Source organism: Peromyscus eremicus, chromosome 1 (genome assembly GCF_949786415.1).
Source record: "Peromyscus eremicus chromosome 1, PerEre_H2_v1, whole genome shotgun sequence".
NCBI classification, from domain to species: domain Eukaryota; kingdom Metazoa; phylum Chordata; class Mammalia; order Rodentia; family Cricetidae; genus Peromyscus; species Peromyscus eremicus.
In genome coordinates this window covers 22,120,807-22,143,803 of record NC_081416.1, presented here as the reverse complement: position 1 = coordinate 22,143,803, position 22,997 = coordinate 22,120,807, and the positions used below count along the sequence as shown (strand labels likewise).

Sequence of the window (22,997 nt, the reverse complement as noted above, 5' to 3'; positions counted from 1 at the left end):
GCTATTATTGGGTACAGACGGAAAAGGAGTCTCATCCACCCTAAGCTACACATGGCCAGGCTGTCTCTGTGAGTGCTTTTCACTTCTCACAGTGTCCCCAGGACTCTAACATGGACATAGGTTTAGGGACTGTATGAAAGTACACTGATGTCACATGGATTAATCTGAACAACTTCAGCAATTTTGACAAGGTCCACAATTATTTTTGTTATCTCTTTTATAAATCCAATAAAAGAAAATTTTTCTTCATTTTATGAATGAAAACAACACAAACTCCCATTATTTAAAGCTTAATAATAGCAAAATCCAGTTATACCAGAGGACATGAACCCCTCATTTTATAAACAAGGAGACAGGGCCCAAGGAAAGTAAGAAACGTTCCCCTTAGTGACACAGTGAGAAAGGGACACAGGAGGGAGAGCCAAGATCTATCCTTATGAGGTCACTTCAGTCCAGGGACGGGGTGGCTGTTACTTACGCCAAGCCATCTCCGGCCTTGAAGTCTTTGCTCTATTTTTCCCAACACCCACCCTAGGAGATGCTTAGGCAAGCCTTCAGAGTAACTCTACCATACTTACTTTGCCTTCTAGTGGTCCCCAGGGATAACATTGCTATATCCTGCACGTGCTGTTGTTTGAAACTTTCTCCTGGTAAGCAAGTCCACAATGAGGAAGTTGGGTAGATAGTTAGAATAACCACAGACTGGAAAGCTGAGTGTAAGGCCATCCCTCGACCCATCCTGCTAGAGCTAGCCAAACAGAGTAACATACATGTGCAAGTGTTTAACTGTAAGAACACAAAGAAAAATCTTTCTCAAGTCTTCTGTGAACTAGTGACACAAAGCCTGCTGTCACAACCTTCAAGGGTTCTTGACAATTAAGCCACAGGGGACTCAGCTGAGCTGGGAATCTTGTGATTCTGCTTGTGATGGAACCATATGCTATCTTTGCCCCTAAGAACACCAAGCAATTGACATCAAACCTTGGCACCACCACTCGGAACTTCCCATGCCAACCATTCCAGGAAGCTTGACCATTACGCAGCACACACAGGGTGAACAACTTAACTCCGGTGCCTTGAAGGCCCCTGATGGGCTCTGGTGTTGACACACCAACAGTTCTCCCCGGGATCTGGCAGTCCGGCCTCAGAAGCACAATAGCTAGCCTCAGAGATGCCAGGAGCCACATAATTGCCTTTTCAAACACAAGAACGACGTTACATGAATTCCTAAAAGCTTTCCTCCAGAGTTGATTTTGCTGTTGCTGTTTAGACTTTATTCGGAAAGCCAACTGGAGAGATCGCTGGACCGAACCATTTAGAGCTCTACATAACTGACAAATGGCAGTGCTTAGTCAAAAGCAGCATTCACAGAACCACAAACTGTGAGTCATTAAATCTCCAGTTAGGGCTTCATAGGTCTTGAAACCTAAAATTATTTTTGTGATAATAACGGCTCACTTTAACACAATCTTATTCCATCATCCAACATAATTCCTTTTGGGCCTTTACTCTGTGTACTTAGCAAGAACGAGGATACAAGATGGAAGTACATATACACCTCACAGAAAACAGCCCCCAAAAGGGAGACAGAGTCTGGGGAAGCAAAGAAAAGGCAACCAAGGGGGACAAGAAAGTCAAGTCTAGGGGGCTCATGTGAAAAGTCACAGATTATGTACGTTTTGGTTAAAGACTGTCAGATATTAAGGGATGGAAAACAAAGGCCATAAGAGAGTGGAGAGTAGCTGCAGAAGACACTCCTAAGAAAGAGAATTCTGAGACCTGATTCAAGCACGGGAAAGAAACCATCTAAGGGAGACAGCCTGGAGGGATCCACGGGCTAATGGGACCCACGGGCTAGAGAAGGCTCACCATTCCCATCTTCATCCGGCCTTCTGGCTTGCGATCTGGGAAGGGGATGGCTGCTTCAGCTCTTAACTATGCTGCAGGCCAAAGACTTTTGCACATGCTGGGCGGAGACCTCCTGGGCAGCTCACACAAGGAGAACAAAGGTGACTGTGGCCAGCCGCCCAGCCCCTCCCATGGGCAGGACTAGCAAAAGTTTGGGGCAGGAGGCACAAGCTGGCCAAGCATCTTCACAACAGAACAACTTACTCAAACTCAAGCAAAATAAGGCTATTCTTAGAAATCCTGCACAGCTAGGAAAAGCTATTTTCACTCAACTATATCCGTGCCTGAGAAAAATCGCCCTCTGCAAGCCTTGCCTTAGGGCAAGCTGGAGCAGGAATGAGGAAAAACACAGACCGATCCCTGTGACAGACACCACAACCCAGAGATGCTTAGAAGATGTGGCACCATGAGCCACAGAGCATGGCGTTCTCAACCTCCAACCGGAAGTGGTGCTAGTGGAAATCACGAACCTGGACGAAAGCTGCTGTCTGACTTTACACACACACACACACACACACACACACACACACACACACACACACCACCACCACCCCACACACACACACCCCGCCCCGTGTGGTTCAATGGCTCCTCCAGGTCAGGGATCATGAAGTAACCTATCAGCTACTTGGCTTCGCTGTGGATTCTGGGACATTGTGTAAAAATATCTTGTTTTCTTGACATCGAATGTGCCAAGTCAGCTGTCCTTACAAGGCCAAAGTTTTGACTCTCTATTCCTCACTCCAGTCCTATATTCAAACTTTCAAATTGTATCATGGCAAGTATCCTGCTCCTTTGGGGGTGGGGGAGGAAGGTATCTTGACATTTCAGGGGGTTTGTCATGGTGGCTTGGGGAGCTTGCCTAATCCCATGTTCCCAGACAGATCCTAAGAGACACTGGCTCAGCAGCCCAAGACAGGATTGACTCAAGAGAAGCTGCCATGAGTTATCAGAGGAAGGGGCAGCCAAGTGCACAGGATCGGTCTATCAGGAGAAGAAGGATCAACGAAGTAAAACCCGTGTTCAGAGTCCCACAGGCCTTGGCTTGAATCCTGACTCTACCACTTCCTGCATGAGTTTGCACACACTACCTAACCTCCCCAAGCTTCCTCAGGCCCGTCTGGTGGGCTGCTAGGAGGATGGAAATTAGGTTAACAGTGGTGGTGTGCTCAGCACAGAGCTCACACTGTACACCACAGCTTCTAAAACTGTGGCTGGGGACCACTTAACTGAGTGTGTGTGGCGGGGGGTGATGAAAAATTTGGAATCAGTAAAAAGTTTTAAAACATGGAATGACTGAAAACTAATTCAAAATCAAAGGTAACAAGTCCAAGGCATTTCTGGCGCCCACCCATGCATCAGGCAGCTCCACTGCATCCTTGATTCTGACATACAACATGTATACTGTGCACTGCACACAATACAACCCTCGGGTTGCCTGAAACACTCTAGTTCAGACTGAACTGAAGTCTTTTGACTGTTCAGAGAAAGACTTCTGTTCTTATAGACTCACAATGGTTTAACCACACTTTAAATATTTTCACGTCATCGTGCTTCAAGTGTCAAATTCATCTCTTTTGAGATCATATTGTATTAGAATATTTGATTTTAAAACTTAAGTTGCTGACTTGGGTTTCATTTTAAAATGTGTTAAATGGCTTGAGCTGTTGTTTTTTTTTTTTTTTAATTTACTTATTTTTATTTTACGTGCATTGGTGTTTCGCCATAGGTGTCAGGTCCCCTGGAACTGGAGTCACAGACAGCTGTGAGTTGCCATGTGGGTGCTGGGATTTGAACCAAGGTTCTCTGGAAGAGCAGTCAGTGCTTTTAACCACTGAGCTCTCACTCCAGCCCCCTAAATGGCTTGAGTTTATGACACAATTTCCTCCAAATTCCGAAATCATTCCAAACATACTTCTGCTATTTTGGACTACTTATTTATGTGAAGTTACATTCTCAGCACTGATTACTCTAAAATCGAGATGCTGATCAACTCTGGAAAACAGTGAAGATGGCTTATGTTCTTTAGTATCAAATATGCAGCTAAGATTGAACTTTTCGTGACCAAAACTAGTGCTGGGCATGGTGGTGCACTCCTTTAACCCCAGCACTTGAGAGGTAGAGGCAGGCAGAGCTTTATGAGTTTGGGGCCAACCTGATCTACATAAGGAGTTCCAGACCAGCCAGGGCTACAAAGTGAAACTCTGCCTCTAAATAAATAAACAATAAATAAAAGCACCATTCTCATTAGTATGTAAATACATTTTAATCTTTAATAAATGGTAAAACTATATCTACACTGAAGAACTATTTTAGAATAAATTTCTTTGTGATTTATTATCAGTAAATGTTTGTTATGTATATACCTGAAGTAGCGTATATATTTCTCAGGTAAAGAGGGGTACAATGGAAATGTTTAAGCAGCTCTAGAAGTTCAGTAAGAGTATGGCAGTCACCACACTGAGATCTCTTAAAGAGAATTTGGGGGAAGGGAAAGGCTGCCTTTCAGAGGGAAGTAGAGGGGTGTGGGGTAGCATGGAGCTGCCTTGAGGATTATAAAATGCCCAACTGTTCCTTGCTGTAACTTACAGAGGTTTACTTTCTTTAAACATTGAAACCTCATTAACACATGGCCATCCTGTTGATCTTCCAACATCTGCCCAAAAGTTTACTTGCTCACTCAGGGAGAAGGAAGGTTTCTAAGCCGGTGTAAACACAGGCTCACAGGCCCCACTGTTCAGGACAATCAGCTTTCACATACTTACAAGTGTCCTCTTTAAAAAAACAAACAAACAAACAAATAAAACTACCATTTAGATAGACATACCAGCCCTCAGGTGGGCTTTCATAGGCTTCTTACAGATAATCCTACTTCCAAATTCTGAATTACAAGACACAATGACAGTAGCATCAACAAGACTACCCCCCATGAGACCCACAGCTCCAATTTCTAGGTTCTCTCTCAGCTGACTTCTCCCTCCCTTCCTCCCTCTGTCTTTCCCTCCCTGCCTTTTGAAGAGTCTGACTATGTGGCCCTGGCTAGTCTGGAACTTACTACGTAGGCCAATTCAGCATTAAATTCATAGTAATCCTCCTGCCTCAGCCTACTGAGCACTGGGATCACAAGCGTGCACCTCTACTGTCTCTGCTTCTCAGTGCATATTAACATGTATGGCAGAACCTGCATTTGGTGCTGCTGGTCTGTTTTCAACGTGCAGACAGAGCCTGGAGCTACCTGTGAGGACTGGCACCATGGACAGAGCTAAGGTGGGCTGTTGGCACTCACAGACATGTTGCTGGTGGTGATCAGACACAATAAAAACCAGGGATGCAGAAAACCTCTTGAACATCAAAAAAAAATTAAGCCCAGCAATTTTTAAAAATGCTCTAGCTCACGTGTTTTTCACATTTGTAAAAAGTCTTTATCTAACTGGATACATCAGCAATATGCTAGACATGTCATCTAGGCAGGGTGGGGGCGTGAGATAGGATCTACCCTATTTTTAAAAGATCTCTAGGGAAGACAAATCTTCGAAACTGTGTTAAAGTATAATTATCTTCATTATTATGGATTTTTTATGTTCAACTTAATTTTTTTAAATCTCTTAATTCTTTAAGGCCATTCCTTCCTTTTCCAGGCTTTGAAAATACTGTGTGTATACAGACATACATATACATATCCACTTCTAAACATGTGTGACAAGCTATCTTGCCTTCTCTTACTGTTTATATCTCCAGGCAAAACAGCCCTACTTCCTCGTGTGCCAGGCTTCATGTGTAACAGAAAGCAGACCCTACTGTCAGCCAGAGTTGCAAGGTGTAGTGACCAATGATATAAGAGCTTGATATCAGGGAATGAAATCCTGCCTTGAGATCACAGCCAAGCAAACGAAGAAAGCCAAAGAAGGGCCCTGCCTATGACAGGCTTTGGGCCATCTTCCAATCCATGGGAGGAGCAGGATTTCTCCAAGATGCTTTCCCTCACTCACTTTTACAACCTTCTTTAATGTACTCCCCCATACCACACCCCCAACATAAAAAGAATAACTCCAGGATGCAGGCATAGCTGTTCTCCATATCAGGTCATAGTCTCATCCAGGTCTTCTGTGAAATGTTTCCCAGATTGGTCCAAATCTGCTTTTCAAGGGTTATCATATCTCACCCAAAGTGACCCTTAAACCTCCATATCTCTTCAGGAATTCCCAAGCAAAGAGAGACACCTTGAGGACCAATGGCCAAAGGGGCCCAAAGACCATTCGGTGCAGTGTGGGAAATTAGTAAGCTTCTATTGTTGATACCTGACAGGTCTCCCTTCTCAGCTTCATGAAGTCACTGCCCAGCCATCAGAATACACTAAGTGACATCCCAGATACCAGGCCTTGGGTAATTGGTATAAGCAGCTTTTCTCAGAGTCCCACACATCCAGAGCATTGTAAGTAAGCTATGAAAGCTACCCCTTAAGCTATGTAAACCCTACAGGGGCAGGGATTAAAATGCCACGTAGAGAGACAGCCAGCAAGGACTGAGATTATGTCACAAAACAAAAGGTTAGAGGAAAGCAAATGAACAGGAAGCTTTCCTTAGCTTACTCGCAAAACCCCAAGGTGAGAAGTAACAGCACCATTTCAGAGTGAAGCACACGATTTCCCTGTAATTACCTTCAGACTTAGGACTAGGAGTAGATGCAGGAAACTGGTAGGTAGGAGTATAAGGATTGTCCTCTGCAGCAGAGAAAAGCAGTGGGTTTGAAGCTATCCACCATGAAGTGGAGGAAACGATCAACCCCCAGTCGACACTTTCCAATGATTATCTACTTTAGTGTTATTAAAGCACACAGGCATCACACTTAGATTAATGAATTAGAAAAGACTTAGTTATTTTAATAGAGCACAACATGCAAATGAGTGAAATAAAATGCTCACGGGCTGAAAATAACTACTAAAAACAAAATCTAAAAGCCAAATTATACACCTATAATGGAACTCTAAGGACTAATTTGAAGCTATGACAACAGATGCACTGTCTAAACTTATGGTACCTTCAGAATTCTGCAGGATTTCAGGAGGTTCAGGGAATTTGTACGTAGGGAAATAAGGGTTTTCTTCAGGAGTGTCTGGGCAGTGGGAGCAGGTTTCAGAGAGAGAACAGAGGAAGATACAAATGGAGAGAGTGAACAAGTAGGAATCCACACACAATTACACTCCTTGAATTCCGGGGCACAAAAGCTTCACTAATGATATGAAAGAAATTTAAAATCCAGTCTTTTCGCCTGAATTAAGACACCTCAAAAAGAATTATGTAAGAACTGGCTCCAATGGACAAAATGCACTTAACACAAAGTTTCAAATTTCACATTTTTTTAGGTCAGAGATATGAAATATGACAAATGCAAACACCATCCTAAACTGATTTTTTTTTTTTCAAATCAAAGGCTGTTTTGTGCATATTAGAATCAAGGCAAACAAATGAGTCTTGTTTTTCAGGTGCCTCTGCCTCCACTAGGGCAGGCAATTTTGTAATTTAGTTGAGTTAATAACTAGAGCACAAGAAGACCATTGGTGCCTTGGAGCAGAGTCACACATTCTGTGCGTATGCATGCATTTAGCCTTCCAAAACAAGGTCTGAAGGTGGGGGAGTCACAGATGGCTGGAAGAAATGGGCAGTGACTTTACCATGGAGACCCAGTCTTTAGCACCACCACGATGGAGTTTATCCACTTGGCCTTAGCAATTTTACTCCTGACTCAGAGAGGCTAAACACTCAATATTTAGGAATAGTGTAGATCGTTCTGAAGCCAGCAGAAGCTAATTAACAGTGATGTTTAGCGTATACAGCTAGGCAGAGAGATTGGAAATTTGTGACTTAGCTGGGAACACTGACCACAACACTAATTCTTTAGCGTATTTCACGGCAGGCAGCCAGACTGGATTTGGGCACCAAGAAAGACAGGATGCTCTGCTCTCAGGAAGAGTGGCTCCCTTCTCACAGTGCAGTGACATCCCTGCCTGTCGGTTGACTGGCAGCACAGGCAGCAATGGGGCTGAGCTGGTAGGGTTGTGATCTGCCAAAGCACTAGCCTAGGGTTCTGCCATCATGCTAGCTCACTCACTGAAAGCCCGGGGGGCTCTTGATCTGGAAGCACCTCTTTCAAATCGAGCAGCTCTAGTGTGTCAGCTCGCAACTGATTCTCTACCTGCCAAGCTCTGGTTCCCAGCAGGGGAAGCTCACTTCGCACACTAGCAAATCCTCAGAAATGCACAATGCATGGCACTTCACAGGGCCAAGTATGTTCCCATTTGAACGTCCACAACATCCTTTCAGAGGACTGGAAGCGGGACAGACACAGCAAGATACAAGATCCACCTAAGAGCACCTAAGTGCCCGGAGGCTGGCTCCAGGAAAGAACAGTTTTCTTAACTCCCAGTTCAGGGCTTTGCTCAAGTCCATCTTCTCACAAAGCAGTCATGGGCTGACACAAGGTATACCTAAAGCTGGAAGCAGGTGGGAGATGGAGCTGTCGGTTCCCCAGGCAGATAGGTGTGGGAGCATGGGCGGGGTGCTAGGCTCAGCTTCCTGCACTGCACGACGGCTGGGAGGGGGGACTTGCAAGCTGACCTCAAGTTCCAAAGCTGAAGCAGGCACAGGTACAGCCCTCTCCCTGTGCTCTGAGTGCACATGGCTGGAATCAGGCAGGCCAGTACCTACTGTAATCCAATAGCAGGAGTCCAGCTCCCAGAGTCAAAATGAACTGAGAACAGGCCCACCACCAATAGCAATACATTCCCACAGCATCACACAGCTTCTACAAATGAAAATTGGTACCTCTGTTCAGCTTGTGGATCTGTTTAAACATGGTTTTGTACCAGTCTTTCGATCTCTCGGTATTCTGGAGAAAAACATAAGCAAAGGGTAAAAATAATGGAAAATCGAGCACATTTCAGAGGATCTATGATCACAAAATCAAACTCAAACAGGGAGTTACTAGAACAGATCCCAGGGCCTTGCACATGATAGGCAAGTGCTCTACCACATGCATCTCTAGCTACAGTATTAAGAACTTTTTTAAAAAGCAAAACTTTTGAGAAAGCAGAGCCATAATAAGAGATTCAGAAATATATCTTTATATTTCATATAAGAAATACGATTTTGAAAAATGAGATTTGGCCTAAGGATGTAACAGACAAAGGCAGATTTGAAATATGCCCGTGCTTTCTTTCTTTTAAAAAGATGTACTTATTTTTAATTTATGTATATGAACGCTTTGCCTGCATTAATTTATGTGTACCAGTGCACACAGTGTCGGTGGAGACCAGCAGAGGGTATCAGACCCAGCCATGTGCATGCTGAGTCTTCTGTAAGAGCAGAAAGTGCTCTTAACTACTGAACCATCTCCCTAGCCCTGTCTCAATCTTTCTTAAAATTTCATTGTTAGAGACAATCTCTCTTCACACATAGACTTCAAGAAACTGGAGTTAAGCCCTCCCAGAATCACAAGGCAATAAATCCTTGCTTACCACAATCTATCTCTGTCTCTTCTGGATTATTCTGTACAAATACATATAAGTCACACTGCACAAAGCCACATTTAGAACACATACATTAAAATGGAACCCACATGGCACCCAATTCTAGGGTTCTCATGCTCACCTGGAGCTAGGCCTTTTTTCAAAGATGAAAATAAAATAAGGTGGCTAGATAAGATAGTATCACTCCCATTTTACAGATGAGGGAATTAAATAAAAAAAGTCAAAATGCATTGTCCAAGGCAGAGAGGTGTCCAACAGGACCAACTAATGCCATAGATGCAGACACTCTGCCACCCACACATTGCGAGATCTTGGGAGGGTGATGCGATCCCACACAATCAATGCCTTTTTTTTTTTTTTTTTTTTTTGGTTTTTCGAGACAGGGTTTCTCTGTGTAGCTTTGTGCCTTTCCTGGAACTCACTTGGTAGCCCAGGCTGGCCTCGAACTCACAGAGATCCGCCTGGCTCTGCCTCCCAAGTGCTGGGATTAAAGGCGTGCGCCACCACCGCCCGGCTTTTAAAGTTTTTTTGAGACAGGGTCTCTTGCCTTTTTGATGCTGTGTTTGGTTGTGTGTCCTCTGTAGTCAATGGCGTGTCTCCCAGGGTGGCAGCACTGGGAGGTGCTGTGGAATTTTAGGGGTAAGGTCTAGTGAGAGGTCCTTAGACCACTGGGGATGACTGACTTCTCCACAAGGATTTGGGATGCCACCCAGCCATTGTCGCTGCTCCCCAACATACTGTATGGCCACTAGCTTTGATACACAATCTTGCCATGATGTGCTGTCCTTGCCAGAGGCCCCTAGGGAGCAGGTGGCTCAATTCTGGACTCAAACCTCCATAACCATGAGCCCAAGTAAGTCTCTCCTTACTTCATAAGCAGCCTGTGCCAAGTGTTTTTAACGGCACAGCTAAGCTGACTGATGCAGCAATCTATGAGAATGATAATTGCTTCCACTGTTCAAGTGGCAATGTAAGATACTGTCCAGCAGAGGTAGCCACAATCGCTCTTGGTAATAGTTCTCTTTCTCTGTTATTATGTGAGCAAAGTAGAGTTCTTCAAAGGCTTAGGCTACTGCTGTTTCTATCTACCCTCTGAAAGGGTAAAAAACCATCCCCTTTTCCAAATGGAAATCAAAGACACATGCTGTGGCCAGTGGTCTGGTGGACACACGTCAAAGAGGAGTGGGATTGCTCCGAATCCAGCCACAAAGGGCAGGTTTCCCTGAGCTCCTTGGGGCCTTCAGGAGCATTGGCACACCTGGCTGCAGGAAGAGGCCTGTTGGTCCTGAAGGCCTTGAAGGGCCTCCTTTGTCTGGTTGTGTTGTCCTGCTCACCTTGCTTGATGGGAAACTCTCATCCCAGCATCTTCTTCCTGAACCCAGATACACAGCCTCACTTTGCTGGGGACACCCCTGACTCTGGAACAGGAATGGCTGATGGGGTTCCACAGCGGTGACAGCCTTGCCTGTGGAGCAGGTGCAGCCCAAGCCCATCGGCTGCTCTGCTGCAGGAAAGCTCCTCCACTTGGCTCCACCCGGGTGTTCCTTTTCTCTGGAGACTTACTAATATCCTACACCTGCTTTGGAGAAGTCCAGATTTGCTCACTGGGGTGTGGTCTGTGCTGGTGTCAAAGAGAAAAACCCTCCCCTCCAAGCCCCTGTGGCCCTCCTGAGTGTTCACAGACACTCAAGGCCACACTCTTGCCAGCACTTGTAGAAGCTGGAGCCCAAAGAGGACCCGAAGGTCCACATCCGTACCCGGAGTGGGATGCCCACTTCATCCATAGACACATTGCTGAGGTCCTGTGTACTCTTCACCACCCGCCTGCTGTCATCTTTAGCTCTCCTCGCAGCAGCCCTGCTGGGCGAGGGGAGTTCTGCCGGGGTTGGCACTGAGTCCTGCTCACCCACTCTTCTCTCTGAGGCAGGATCTAGAAGCGAAAAGCAATCACAAGCTTCAACTCCAGAGCAAAAAACCTCTCCCACAATCCAGCTAGGGGAAAGGGACATTTGCTAACTTCCAATTGGAACTAGCCCCACGTAGGTCAGGGGTCAGTGAAGTCCAGCCCACTGCCGGCCACCTGCTTTTGTAAGTACAATTTCACTGGAACACAGCCACGATGGTTTGTCCACACATTATTTATGAATGCTTTTGTGTTACTGTGGCTAAGCTAAGTAAGCTGTGATCACATGGCCTGCAAAGCATCAAATATGTGTTATCTGGCTCTTTAAGAGAAGCCTGCAGGGGAATGAAATTGTTCTGAAGATATCTGGGAAGGTAAGGGAGCAGGTAAAACCTTAAGGAGATAGTAAAACATTACTAGAAAATCCCTTTCTGGTTTGGGGAGGCACTTAAACCTCCTTACTTAACTTTCCCATGCCTTAGTTTTCTCATTCAAGAAACATGAGAATGACATTTCCATTGGCCAGTTCACAGAGATGCTGTGAGACAAAATGCTCAGAAAGTCAGACATTGCTGGGTACTCGTGACAGTTTATTTAACCTGGTTCACGCCTGGAACTTACAGAGAGCCAACAAACAAACCAGGTATGGTCTACAGATAACACGGGCACTAGTTACCATTTTTCCAAGCTAGACCATTCAGTTACTGAAGAGGTGTTCCCTAAGCACCTGCAGGTGCTATGCCTAGCATTCTGCACGTGGACATGACAGTGAACCTCTCAGATTCTTAGTCTTCAGGTGGCTTAGACTCTAGTGGGCCAGCAACGAGAATGCAGAGCAGTGAGGGCCGACAGAGGAGTCAGCACCCAGCTTAGTTGCAGAATTTAGTTTCAGGGCCAACTCGTCTAAGAGGAGCCAACCAGATGAAAAGAAAGTGGAGGGTGTTCCTGGCAGAAGGAACAGCATCACTGACTGTGTGCCACATTGAACTACTCTGACTTAATTAGGCGCCTGGCATTTGGCATTGCACTAAACTCTCCAATAAGACAAGAAGACTTTATAGTTTAAAAAAAAAAAAAAAAAGTCTTGGAGGCGTCCAGGAGATACTGCAGGACCCGGGTGACATGCCTTGGCAGGATGGAGTTTTACAGCCACTAGCACAAGAATAATGGCAGATCTCTATGGTAGGAGAAAGTGAGAGCGGAGTCCAGGGATGAAGTCACACACGGAAAAATACCAAAGAAGCAGGTAGAGAAGCCGAGAATCCCCAAGCCTATGTGGGAGTCATCGGAGCAAGAGGAAAGGGGCAAAAGCTCTGAGAGAGCAATTTCAGGAGGGCAACAGGAGTAGGTACCAGATTGCAGAGAAAGGGACGCATGTGTGGAAAAGAAGTAGGGATGAACTCAACACAGAGGAAGGAGTGTGTCAGATGGTAACAGATGGAGGGCAAAAGGGCTTAAGCCAAGCAAGCCTGCAATCTTATCAGTGAAGACTAAAGCATGCCTTTCCCCCAACCCTCCATCCATTAGTAAGTACGCCCCGACTGAGGAGAAGTACAAAGTGCTGTTTGGGGAACAAACATACTCTGGTAGGAAGGTGGGATCTGGGTTTCCGTGCAAAGCTGTGACAAAGTCAGAGGTGTCTGTGTATGAAGAAGTGGCTGAGGGGTTGGGAACAGTGCTTTCTAACACTCAGTCCACCCAACAGAGTCACTCCGCCCTGACTTCAGACAAGCTTCTGAAAGCCTTGCTCCATCTATGAGGGTAGAATGATCTCTAAATATCCTTGTCAAGCTAAAGAGGGCTTCAGAAAACCCGATCCCCATATCATCACCACAGTCCATGGATTTTTCCAGTCACTTTGATCTACAAAAATCAGCGTGCCCCACCTCCTTCCTTTTTGTTTAAACTTTAGAAGCTTAAGGTCATGGGACTCTGGTACACGGAAGGCTCAGACCCCAAAGAAAAAATGTTACTTGATATGGTAAAACCCTAACATGACACTTAACTGTTCCACACAAGTCAAGGCAACCCTCTGAATTCACAGTACACCTTCTGATCCTTTGCATCATATTCTGAGTGTTTCTTTCTGGTTTTACAGTGTGCTTCAAAAAGTCTTGAGTTGGGGGATAGAGAGATGGTTCAGTGGTTAAGACCACATGCTGGTCTTGCAGAGAACCAGGGTTTGTTTCCTAGCATCCACATGGTAGCTCACAACCACTTTTAACTCCAGTTCCAAGAGATTCATTGACCTCTTTTAGACTCCATGGGCCCTAGGCACATACATGGTACTCATACATTCATGCATGCAAACACTCATACACATAAAATAAAAATAAATCTTTTTTAAAAAAAATTTGAATCAGTAAACAAATGATAATCTCTTTCGGGAGGAGATGGAACAGATTTTTTGTATATCCAAAGCTCTGTGGCAGTCTAAAGCAAAACTTATATTTCTCTGGGGGAAGGACAGTGGCCTCTCTACACCCTATGTCAGTCCCTGAAGTCTTTAATTAAGGGGACCACAAACCACACAAGGCCAAACAGCATGCAGGCTCCATCCCCAAATAACTTTCCACAATGATTCCTCTTGACTGTCAAGTTGACCAGAATAACAAACATCTAGGATATTAGTGAAGTAATCTCTGGATATGCCAATGAAGGCATTTTCAAAGATGATTAAATTGTGAGCACTCTGCCCTGTCAATGGTTTAATCCATCCATGAATTCAAGATTTACCATTGGGAGGTTGTGAGGCTGAAGCCTGGTTGGGGGAAGCCTATCACTGGCCAGTGGAATGAAGTGTGCTGGAACCTGGTGGTTCAAGGAAGGGCTGTGAAGGGCACCTTGAGATTAACCACAGCCTGTTCTGGTCCTGTAGCCAAGTCCTGATAAAGTTGAGAGGGTGTGAGAACTTCATGTCCTCCCCACTCAGGCTCTGCCCAAATCACAAGAGCAGCGGTATGCTAAAGTCATGCAGAAACCATGTAGCAGCTGCTCAAAATCTGGTGGCTTTGGTTACTCACTGGATCAGAGGTTCTTAACGCTAGAGCTCAGGAGCCTTTGCTCCATGTGCCCTGTGTACACACTGGCTTTGTCTGGAGACTAAATCAACTGCCTTCGTTAGCTCCTCCCCAGGAGCCCACAAGCAAAGAACAGTAGCGAGCCATCATACTGCGCCATTAGCTGCTGATGGGCAGCACAGCTCCCTTCTACAGCCTCAGAGCCTGATTCTGCACCAGGCACAAGAGTAGAACTCAGTCACAGACCAGAGCCAGTGCGAGCACTGCAGACAAGAGGGCTTCATGTCTACTAAGCACTTCGCACAAAGCTTGAAGCATAGCTGCCCATCAGCAGTGTCCCATGAGCTTCACAACAATCTGGGAGGCATGGCCACTTTCTTCCTTCACAGAAGAGAACTGGAGTGTGAAAGCCAGGGTTAGAAGCAGCAGGGAATGTATGAATACCTCCATCCCTGGGTTTTCCCAGAATCTCAGCCCTCCCTAGTCCAGCACTGTCTCATCCTGCATACCCTCTTAGGAGTGGGCCCTGACAACTGATTATATTTGTGGTCATTGCACCATCAGGGACCTTGGTGGTTACTCTCTACCTAAGGGTGTGGTCAGCAAGGAAGGAAGCATCAGCTGTTTGGGATCCAAATTGTCACCCTTGTCCATTAAATCTGACCCTCTTGAAGTGAGTCTCAACAAGCTTTCCAGGAGATACTGAAACCAACTTGAGTTCAAGTGGCAGCTTCATGCACTGTGTGGGTCTGGGGGTGCTCACTTAGACATGTCACTCAGGGTCATCCATCTACTGACAGTCTGTGTTGTTGTTGTTGTTGTTGTTGTTGTTCATCCAAAAAGGGAAGAACTTGCCACATTTTCCAACCCCGATTCATTGCATCAGAGAGAGACAGAGCAACAGAGTGCTCTTTGGAGACCTTCCATTTGTCTGTGCACAGACAGTCTGGTCTGGCTACCTGGGTGCACATCACAGTTCCACAAGGCACGTTTTACTACTGTGGTTCATAGGTCTGTCTGCTCCAGGCTATAAAAACCGTTCCTGTTTGCATCATCCCTGTGGTCCATCAATCAACACACAGGGAAATTCAGAAGATTGTGCTGATTGCTCAAAGAGGATCTGAAGTTAGCAGGTAAATAAACAGATGGCTCACCTACCTGAAAGACTACTGAGCCGTTTTTGCTGTTCTGTGATGAAAGAAAAGAACACAATGTAAGTGATATTTATACAGCACCTGGTAAGACACAGAAGTCCCAGCATAACTAATTAGGACCTCATACTCTGGTCCTTGCTGATTTCTGGGCTTGGGTGTTAAAACACATAGCCCAGCTGAGGCAGTGGTCATGATGCAGCTCCTATTATCCCCAAAATGGGAATGAGAGGTCCCCCAGCTCCCCGACCTACAGATCTGCACCAGTACTTGGACCCACCAAAGTGTTCTAGGAGATTCCCTCTTGTCTCAAGGTGATCTCATCACTCATGGCCCTTCCAACCCCTCTGGGTTCACATAGACCTCTTAAAATCCCAGACTCGGTATATTTTGGTAGATATATTAAGAATCAAAATTGACAACTGCCATCTCCTGAGCTTACCAAACAACAGCCCTGTTGTAAGAGCTTTCTCATCTAGCACTTGAAATCTTAGCAACAGCTTTGGCTGTTAGGTACAGCTATTTTCCTCAAGGAACACCCTTAGCACTGTAGCTTAGCCACCAAACATCTTCCCACTCCCGGGTAATAGAGACATTCTAAAAATAATCAGCATTAGCTAAGGGATAAGGGGCTTAGATTACTCAAGATAACACTGAAAACCATCTGGTTCTAGAACCAAAATCTCCATCTTACAGTCTCCAGTTCTTTCTAACCCTCATGACCTCGTCCCTATTGTCCTTAATACAGTTGCTCACCTTCCTAGGTAATCATGTGGAGGGGAGGCCAAGGTCTTGTTGGCAGCATCCTGTGTACACTCACTATTTGATAAGCACAAAAGTAACCTTTACCTTCCACAGCTACCAAATATCAAGCAGAGAGATAAAAATAGACCATGCTGGCCCATGCTCATTGTCACTGTCCCCCATGGCCACATTCCTATCCTTTTGCTAGAATTGGTGTGTGGAAGAAGTAAACAGAGCAGTGTGGGAGCTCAAGGCCAGCTGATAGGGCATCTGTCCAAGGTATAAGCTTTGTGCATGGGACTCACACCAGCTGCACTAGAGGCCTAGTTCAGTTCCAAGCTCGGCTAAGTTGGCAACTTGCCATATGACAATGACCAATCAAGTAACCTCTTGGCCTTAGTTTGCTCATCTGTGATGTCACAGTGCTACGGTATCTAAAGGGATTTATGGGTGCCACATTCAATTCTGCAAGGTGTCAGCAGGGTCTTCCTTTTCCAGCAGAAGTAAATGTAAGCAATTGAGAAAACCCCGTTGCTCCTACTTTGAAGGTATGAAATGGTTGTGCTTTCACAGGATATCACACAGATAATGGTACCAATATTTCAGTCACCAGCACTGGAGTGATCCTCTGACTGTTCCTGTCCACAGACCTGTCTGGGAACCATGAAGGTCTTGCTTTCCAGGGTGGTCCATAGCAAACCACAATAGCCTGTCTGGCAAACTTTCTAAAACTCTGCAACCTTATTCTCCTATCCCATCCCCAGAGCTCCTGAATCTGAATTGCAAGTTAACTAGACTTTTATGATCCAACACACAGTAGAGGCAGAAAGGTCCTGAGTAGGGGACCATCTACCTCTTTCAGTCCTTCAGGTTTCCTGAGTCAAATCCCTGAATCCCTAACTGAGGGTAAGTGATGCCCTGAACACATTGGCATGAAAACTCAAGAAAAAGTGGAAAAGGGACTGTGCTGTTCACAACCACCAGAACCAGGCCAGAGGCTCAGTGCCTGTTTGTCCCTACTGGCAGGAGGCTGGCTAGGGGAGAGAGGATCATTTCCAAACTGTGCCCTGTGACAGTCTAGACAGGAAAAAAATGAAACATTTTTTAAGGATGACCAAACTAGAATTTCAGATATAGAGTAAAGTTATCACCCCTTGGGAAATTTTTTAATAGTTAAGGAACTGTACTGCAAGAAGAAGCAAAGATGCCAGGCTGGCTACATTCCAAAGCAGTACCAAAAATATTTGCTCCAAACCCTACTGATGGACAGTCTCTTTCACTCTCCCCGACCTTTCCTGCCCCACCTGGGATGAACCCACGGTTTCTCTCTTTATGGGAAACCACTAGTTAATTTTATATATATATAAATCCCCCTGTAGCATCATTACTCACATGCTTTTCTGAAGGACAATTCTAATATTTGAGCCCCAAAGAAGGACTTGGTCAGGGGAAAAGCAAGAACCAAAAGTCCTTTTTGATGAATAAGAAAGTTTCACTTATTCAAGAAAGAAACAAAGAGGGGACTGAGGCATTTTTGGTGCCTGAAAACGTCCCTGAAGGTGTTGTCAGAGGGACCTGGCAAAAGCAGCTGACATTAAACTTGGCATTTCCCAAAAACCAAGTTGCCTTGGGAATAAATCCCGTTTTTTAAGAAACTGCCTTTCTTTCTGGGAACCAACTTGCTTTTTAGAATAATGAGTCATGAAGAAGTCCACAGAGAAGCTTTTGCTTTTTTCTGCATTTTTCTTTGTTCTGCATGGCAGACACTGGCAAAGCGAGCCGCTGCCAGGGAGGGAGGCAAGGCTAGAGGGAGAATGGACGCTCAGACGCAGGACCCTTCTGTTCTCTGGAAGAACACTGGGGCCACACAGTGAAGGGAAAAAAAAAAAAAACTAACACCACCAGAGCAACCATTTAAGATTTGAGTGAACATATTTTAAGCGAGAGAAAATGTTTTATGCATCGACTTTTCCAGTTAGAAGTAGGAAAGAGAAAACTCTCTTCAGTATGGAAAGCAATGGAAATTAGATTTTAGCCCCATCTTCTCTAAGGGAGGGGCAGGAAGGGGAGGAGACTATGAAGTGGGTGATGAAGGTGACAAGAAAAGAGGGTGTGGAACCAAGCTTTGCTACAGACAGTACCCAGCCCTACACTATTCCCTGAGTTCAATGCAGAAGAGCCCTCTCCAGGGAGACGGCCTGAAAATGTCCCATTTCATGCTGCAAAAGGACTTTTATAAACACAAAGTTTAGGCCTCTATGCAACTCCAAAATGGAAAAGTTGGGATTTAGAACCATTGCCTGAATTTTAAAGCAGAAAGGTAAAACTATATAATGACTACTTCAAAGTTCTTGGGTTTTATCTGCCCTGAGGCCCCTTCAGAGACGCAGCAGGACCAAATGGAACAGCCAGAGAAACGATAGGAACCAATCAGAATCCCTAAGCAGAGCTATCTGTGCCATGTGAATGGAATCAGTGCAAACAGACATATGAGTCTCTATCACAGAGGATGCCACTGAATAGCCATTTACCACAGAATCTGCTATGAGAAGAGGACTAGCCAATAACTAGAAGAAGATCCAGAAGCCTCTGTTACAGAGCCACAAAAACATGCTTTACATCATAGACAATCACCTATTCAGTGTTTCCTTTTTGGAAATTTGGTATTCAAAACTGCACTTTCTAGAAACTTACTACTTTGAACACGTCAGTCATTTATGACAGCACTTAAAAGAACATGTTATAGCCACATGTTTGAGGCACAACACCATTACAAATCATACGATGAAGAACCAAGAGACACAAACTCTCATTTTTTGTACATTAACTGTCTGCAGATAAACACAAAAGACCAAGGTCTAGCCATGACCCTGAACTAGCCCAGCTTTATAGATACCTGATATCATTCCAGATCAGGGGCCTCTGTCTCCCTGCTAGGATCGATCGATCTTGTGGGTCCTATAAGGAAGCTGGGGCAGATGGCCTGGGGCAGGGTTGGGGAGTGCTGCTGACTGCAGCTCCCTGCAAGAGGCTGCCTTACCTCGATTGTGCTGTAGGAGCACAATGGTGGGGTTGACGATTGTGGTGGAGGGGTAGGCAGATGATGGTTTGCTTGTTGGAAGGAAGGCTTGGGAATCAGTTTCAATATGGGAAGAAGAAACTTCATTTAGTAAAGGACTGCCCTGAAAAACAAAACATTAGAAAGAAGTGTGAACACAAGATATCTAGAATTAAGACTCTGTAAGAAGGAGGAATGGAAATCTCTACAAAGATGTTAATTATAAACAATTATGTAGCCAATGAGTCGATTCCAGTTAGAAGTTTAATCTGGAAATTTATTCTCCTTGTTGGTATTAGTAAGGGGGAAGGGAAGGAAGGTAAGCAAATGTTGCCGAAAGTCTCAGTATCATCCATTATTTTCACCTAGTAATAGTTGTGTATCGATCTGGTTACTAAAAAGCAAATTCAAACCAAAATAGAATAACATGCAAAACTCATGCAATTCCAAATGCGATCCAAGAACGAGAGCTGGTTAAGTGGGAAAAGTCAGGAAGTTTAGGCACCCTACAGAGAGATATCAGACAAATTACTGAGATAAGAACAAAGAGGAACCCTATTGTAGTGGTTCTCAGGAAAGGTACTCTGAACTGCACAATCACTGAGCAAATTCAGCAGCTTTGGCTTCTGAGATCTGAGCAGGATCCTGCTCTGCTGGGACATTTCTTCACTCCAGTGTCAGAACGACAAACATCCTTTGAACCAAGCCATGGAAGAATCTTGACTTTAAAAACCTGAGACCGCCACCAGAAATATCAACAAATTACTAATACTTTTATAATCTGATGATAGGGATAATGCCAGCCTTTTGTTTCCTCCACCACACTTACAGGTCCTGCAAAGTTTTTCTTTTATATCCTTAAAGCAAAGATGGCAATCCTCATGCCTCAGTTCTGAGGACTGAACTTAGGGCTGAACCCGTACTAGGCAAACACTCTATATCCTCAGCCCCAGGGTGGCATTCTTTTTTTTTTTTTTTTTTTTTTTTGTTGTTGTTGTTGTTGTTAAAGACAGGGTCTCATTATATAGGCTAGGCTAGCTTGAAATTCCCTATGTAGATCAGGCTGGCCTCAAACTCAGAGATCCACTTGCCTCTGGGCATGCACCACTATGCTTGGCAAGATGGCATTCTTAAAGGCCTTTAAGAACAAGATTTGGGTAGCTATCTTTGAAAAAATTATGCCCAGAGACAGCTACTGCATATACACCTGCAAGACAAGGACCACATGTCTTCTCTCTTCTGACACCATTCAAAACAATGCCCTGCAAATAGCAGGTGTTCAGAAAAGTACTATGTAAGTGACAGGAGCTATCTACCAGCAAGGGAGTGTGTGGGCTAAGCTTTGTGGCAATAGAATACACACTCATCAGGAGAAGTGTGGGTTTCAGAACCCTAGACAGCTCTTGACGCACAGTAGGGGCTTTGCCACCAATGCCTTGGTTGGGCTTTCTTTTAGATATTCCCTGGATAGCCACTTCTATGAGCTCAATTTTGAGAATAAGATCTTTTTCCAAGGCTTGGGGGGTTTTTATCAACTTATGACCTGGATGCCACACACGGGGCATCCAGAGGGTGAATCAAGCCATCTGCTTTTAGTCTTACTCTGTTACCAATACGCAAACCCAGAGCTAAACAAATGCTCAACAGCAGGGTATACACCAGGATGGCTTACAGAGACATCTGAGTGCACTCTGCTAAGACTTGCTCTACTTGCCACACAGAGAAGCACACTGGCAAGATATCAGTACATCCTAAAGCAGAGAATGCCTTCAAATTCACCTAGTGGTTCAGCTAAGGAGAAGCAGAATACATCAGTCTACAGCAGAGATGAGCCCCAAAGCTCAAGTAGAAGAGCCAAACTCATGGTTATATCTGACCTGGTCCTGGTCTAACTACCTTGGGCTGCATCTGGTGATTTGAGAAGAGGTCCAGTCCATGACATAACAGTTCCCAGCTTCCATGTGCCTGACACCTCATTACATTTTCCCTACTGAGCCAAACTTCCTTCCTGTTCCCTAACTTGATTCACCTTAACAAGCCATTTAAGCTAGTTTCGTGAGCATACTTCTTCCAACAAAGAATGCTTGTAAACATTTAGTTTGGTCAGCAAATACTTGGCTGACTGTACATAGTGGTGTTTATGGCCCCAACATCAAAACCTCTTGGATACTTGCAACTAAGTAAGAGGTCCTGGCCCTAGCCCCTTCCCAGACACACTCAATCAAATTCATGATATATAAACTAGACTTCTCTAGCCTTGAGAGCGGATGTACTCTACTCCTCCTCCAGATCATTTAAGAGCAGGAGCCCTGGCTTGTTGCAAGTGTACCTGTGAAACCTAGTTGCTTAGAATATGGCAGGGATGAAGCCATCACTAACTAACCAGTTACTCTAACTTTTTCATTCACAAGGGAAAGTCCTCAGCAAAGCAGCTAACAGTAACCAGATACTTCACTTATGCTGAGCTAAACTATGAGTTTCTATCATGGGAACTGTTACCATTCAACCCCAGTGAAGTCTATAGCCCGTGAGTGTCCTCATATTACGACTTATGAGGACACTCATTCAGATTCTCTCATCCTGGCCTCCTAGGGAAGGATACATACTGTGCGAGAAGCAGCTGGGTTTTCTGTGAAGAGACTCACACTGAACAGTCAAGACCTTTTAACTTCCCACAATTACTGATATACAAGTTTGCCACCAAAACCACAGTGGCCTCCTACTCAGAGGCCCTAGCAATTATCTGTCTTGGGAGAAGGTCTTGACACACAGGTTTTCAGATCCATTTACACAATTAAACCTCTCCCCCCCACCCCCCACCCTATGTCTGCACTTCTGTTAAAAAGAGAGATCACTTAGGAAATCAGCCAAAGAGTGAAACTTTTCCTCTCCTCACAACCTCTCTGCTCCCTCATTCCCTAGCATCACACCTGCCTGTGGCTTCCCACAGGACCCTGCAGCTTTCCTCAGCCTTCCGGGCTGTATCTGCTGGGCCTATGAAGACCAGGACCAGGCAAGGGACAGGCCACAGGTGCTTCTCAAAGGGAAGACAAAGTTCCAGCAGGAAGACGTGCATTTGCAATAAAGCAGAGAAGAGAAGGTTCTTGGGAGTCAGGAGCAGCCACAGGTGGCCCACAGGATGCACATGGGAGGCATGCACTCGGAGACAGCAAACACAGGTCCAGCCATCACACAAGCACTGTGGCCAAGGCCTCCTCAGAACTTAGTACTTCAGTGAAAAAGGGAGGGTTTTACTGCCGGGAGCAGACATTCAGGAAGCTGTGGGGAAGGGGGTCCAGCAAGCTTACGGTACTTGAGACAGCTCCCGGGAGGTCAGGCTCCAAGCCTCTGTGGAGGTCCTCCGGTATGGGAGGGACCAGCGGAGGTGGTGGTGAGGGTGGTGGCCTCTGGCTAGCAGGGGGGAGGGAGCCACAAGCACTGGCTGGCTGGCTGTGGTGGGGCCGCCTCTGCAGATGAGGGGGAATGAAATCATCTAGTGTCGGGAAGGTCAGAGGTGAGGCAGCAGGGGTGGTCGCCGGGGTAGTGTGGATGCAGCCAAGTGGCCCCAGAGATGCTGGAGTTCTGGCAGTGCCTTCTTGCCCTCTGTCAGTATTAACCAGGTAGAGAGGGACAACTATTACCTCAGACGGGGCTGGGCTGGAGGAGGTGGCATCCTGTGGGAAATAA

At 45.3% G+C, this 22,997-nt stretch overlaps 1 protein-coding gene across 1 annotated transcript in view; it reads right to left on the bottom strand.

Annotated features, from left to right (window-relative positions):
• Sorbs1 (sorbin and SH3 domain containing 1) overlaps positions 1 to 22,997 on the bottom strand; it is a 229,348-nt gene that overhangs the window by 62,904 nt on the left and 143,447 nt on the right. Inside the window, exons 8-12 of the mRNA XM_059258360.1 lie at positions 22,619 to 22,984; positions 19,293 to 19,434; positions 15,516 to 15,545; positions 11,192 to 11,364; positions 8,731 to 8,794 (exon numbers count right to left, since the gene is read on the bottom strand). Coding sequence (XP_059114343.1) covers positions 8,731 to 8,794; positions 11,192 to 11,364; positions 15,516 to 15,545; positions 19,293 to 19,434; positions 22,619 to 22,984 — 775 coding nt within the window. The remainder of the gene's footprint in view (positions 1 to 8,730; positions 8,795 to 11,191; positions 11,365 to 15,515; positions 15,546 to 19,292; positions 19,435 to 22,618; positions 22,985 to 22,997) is intronic.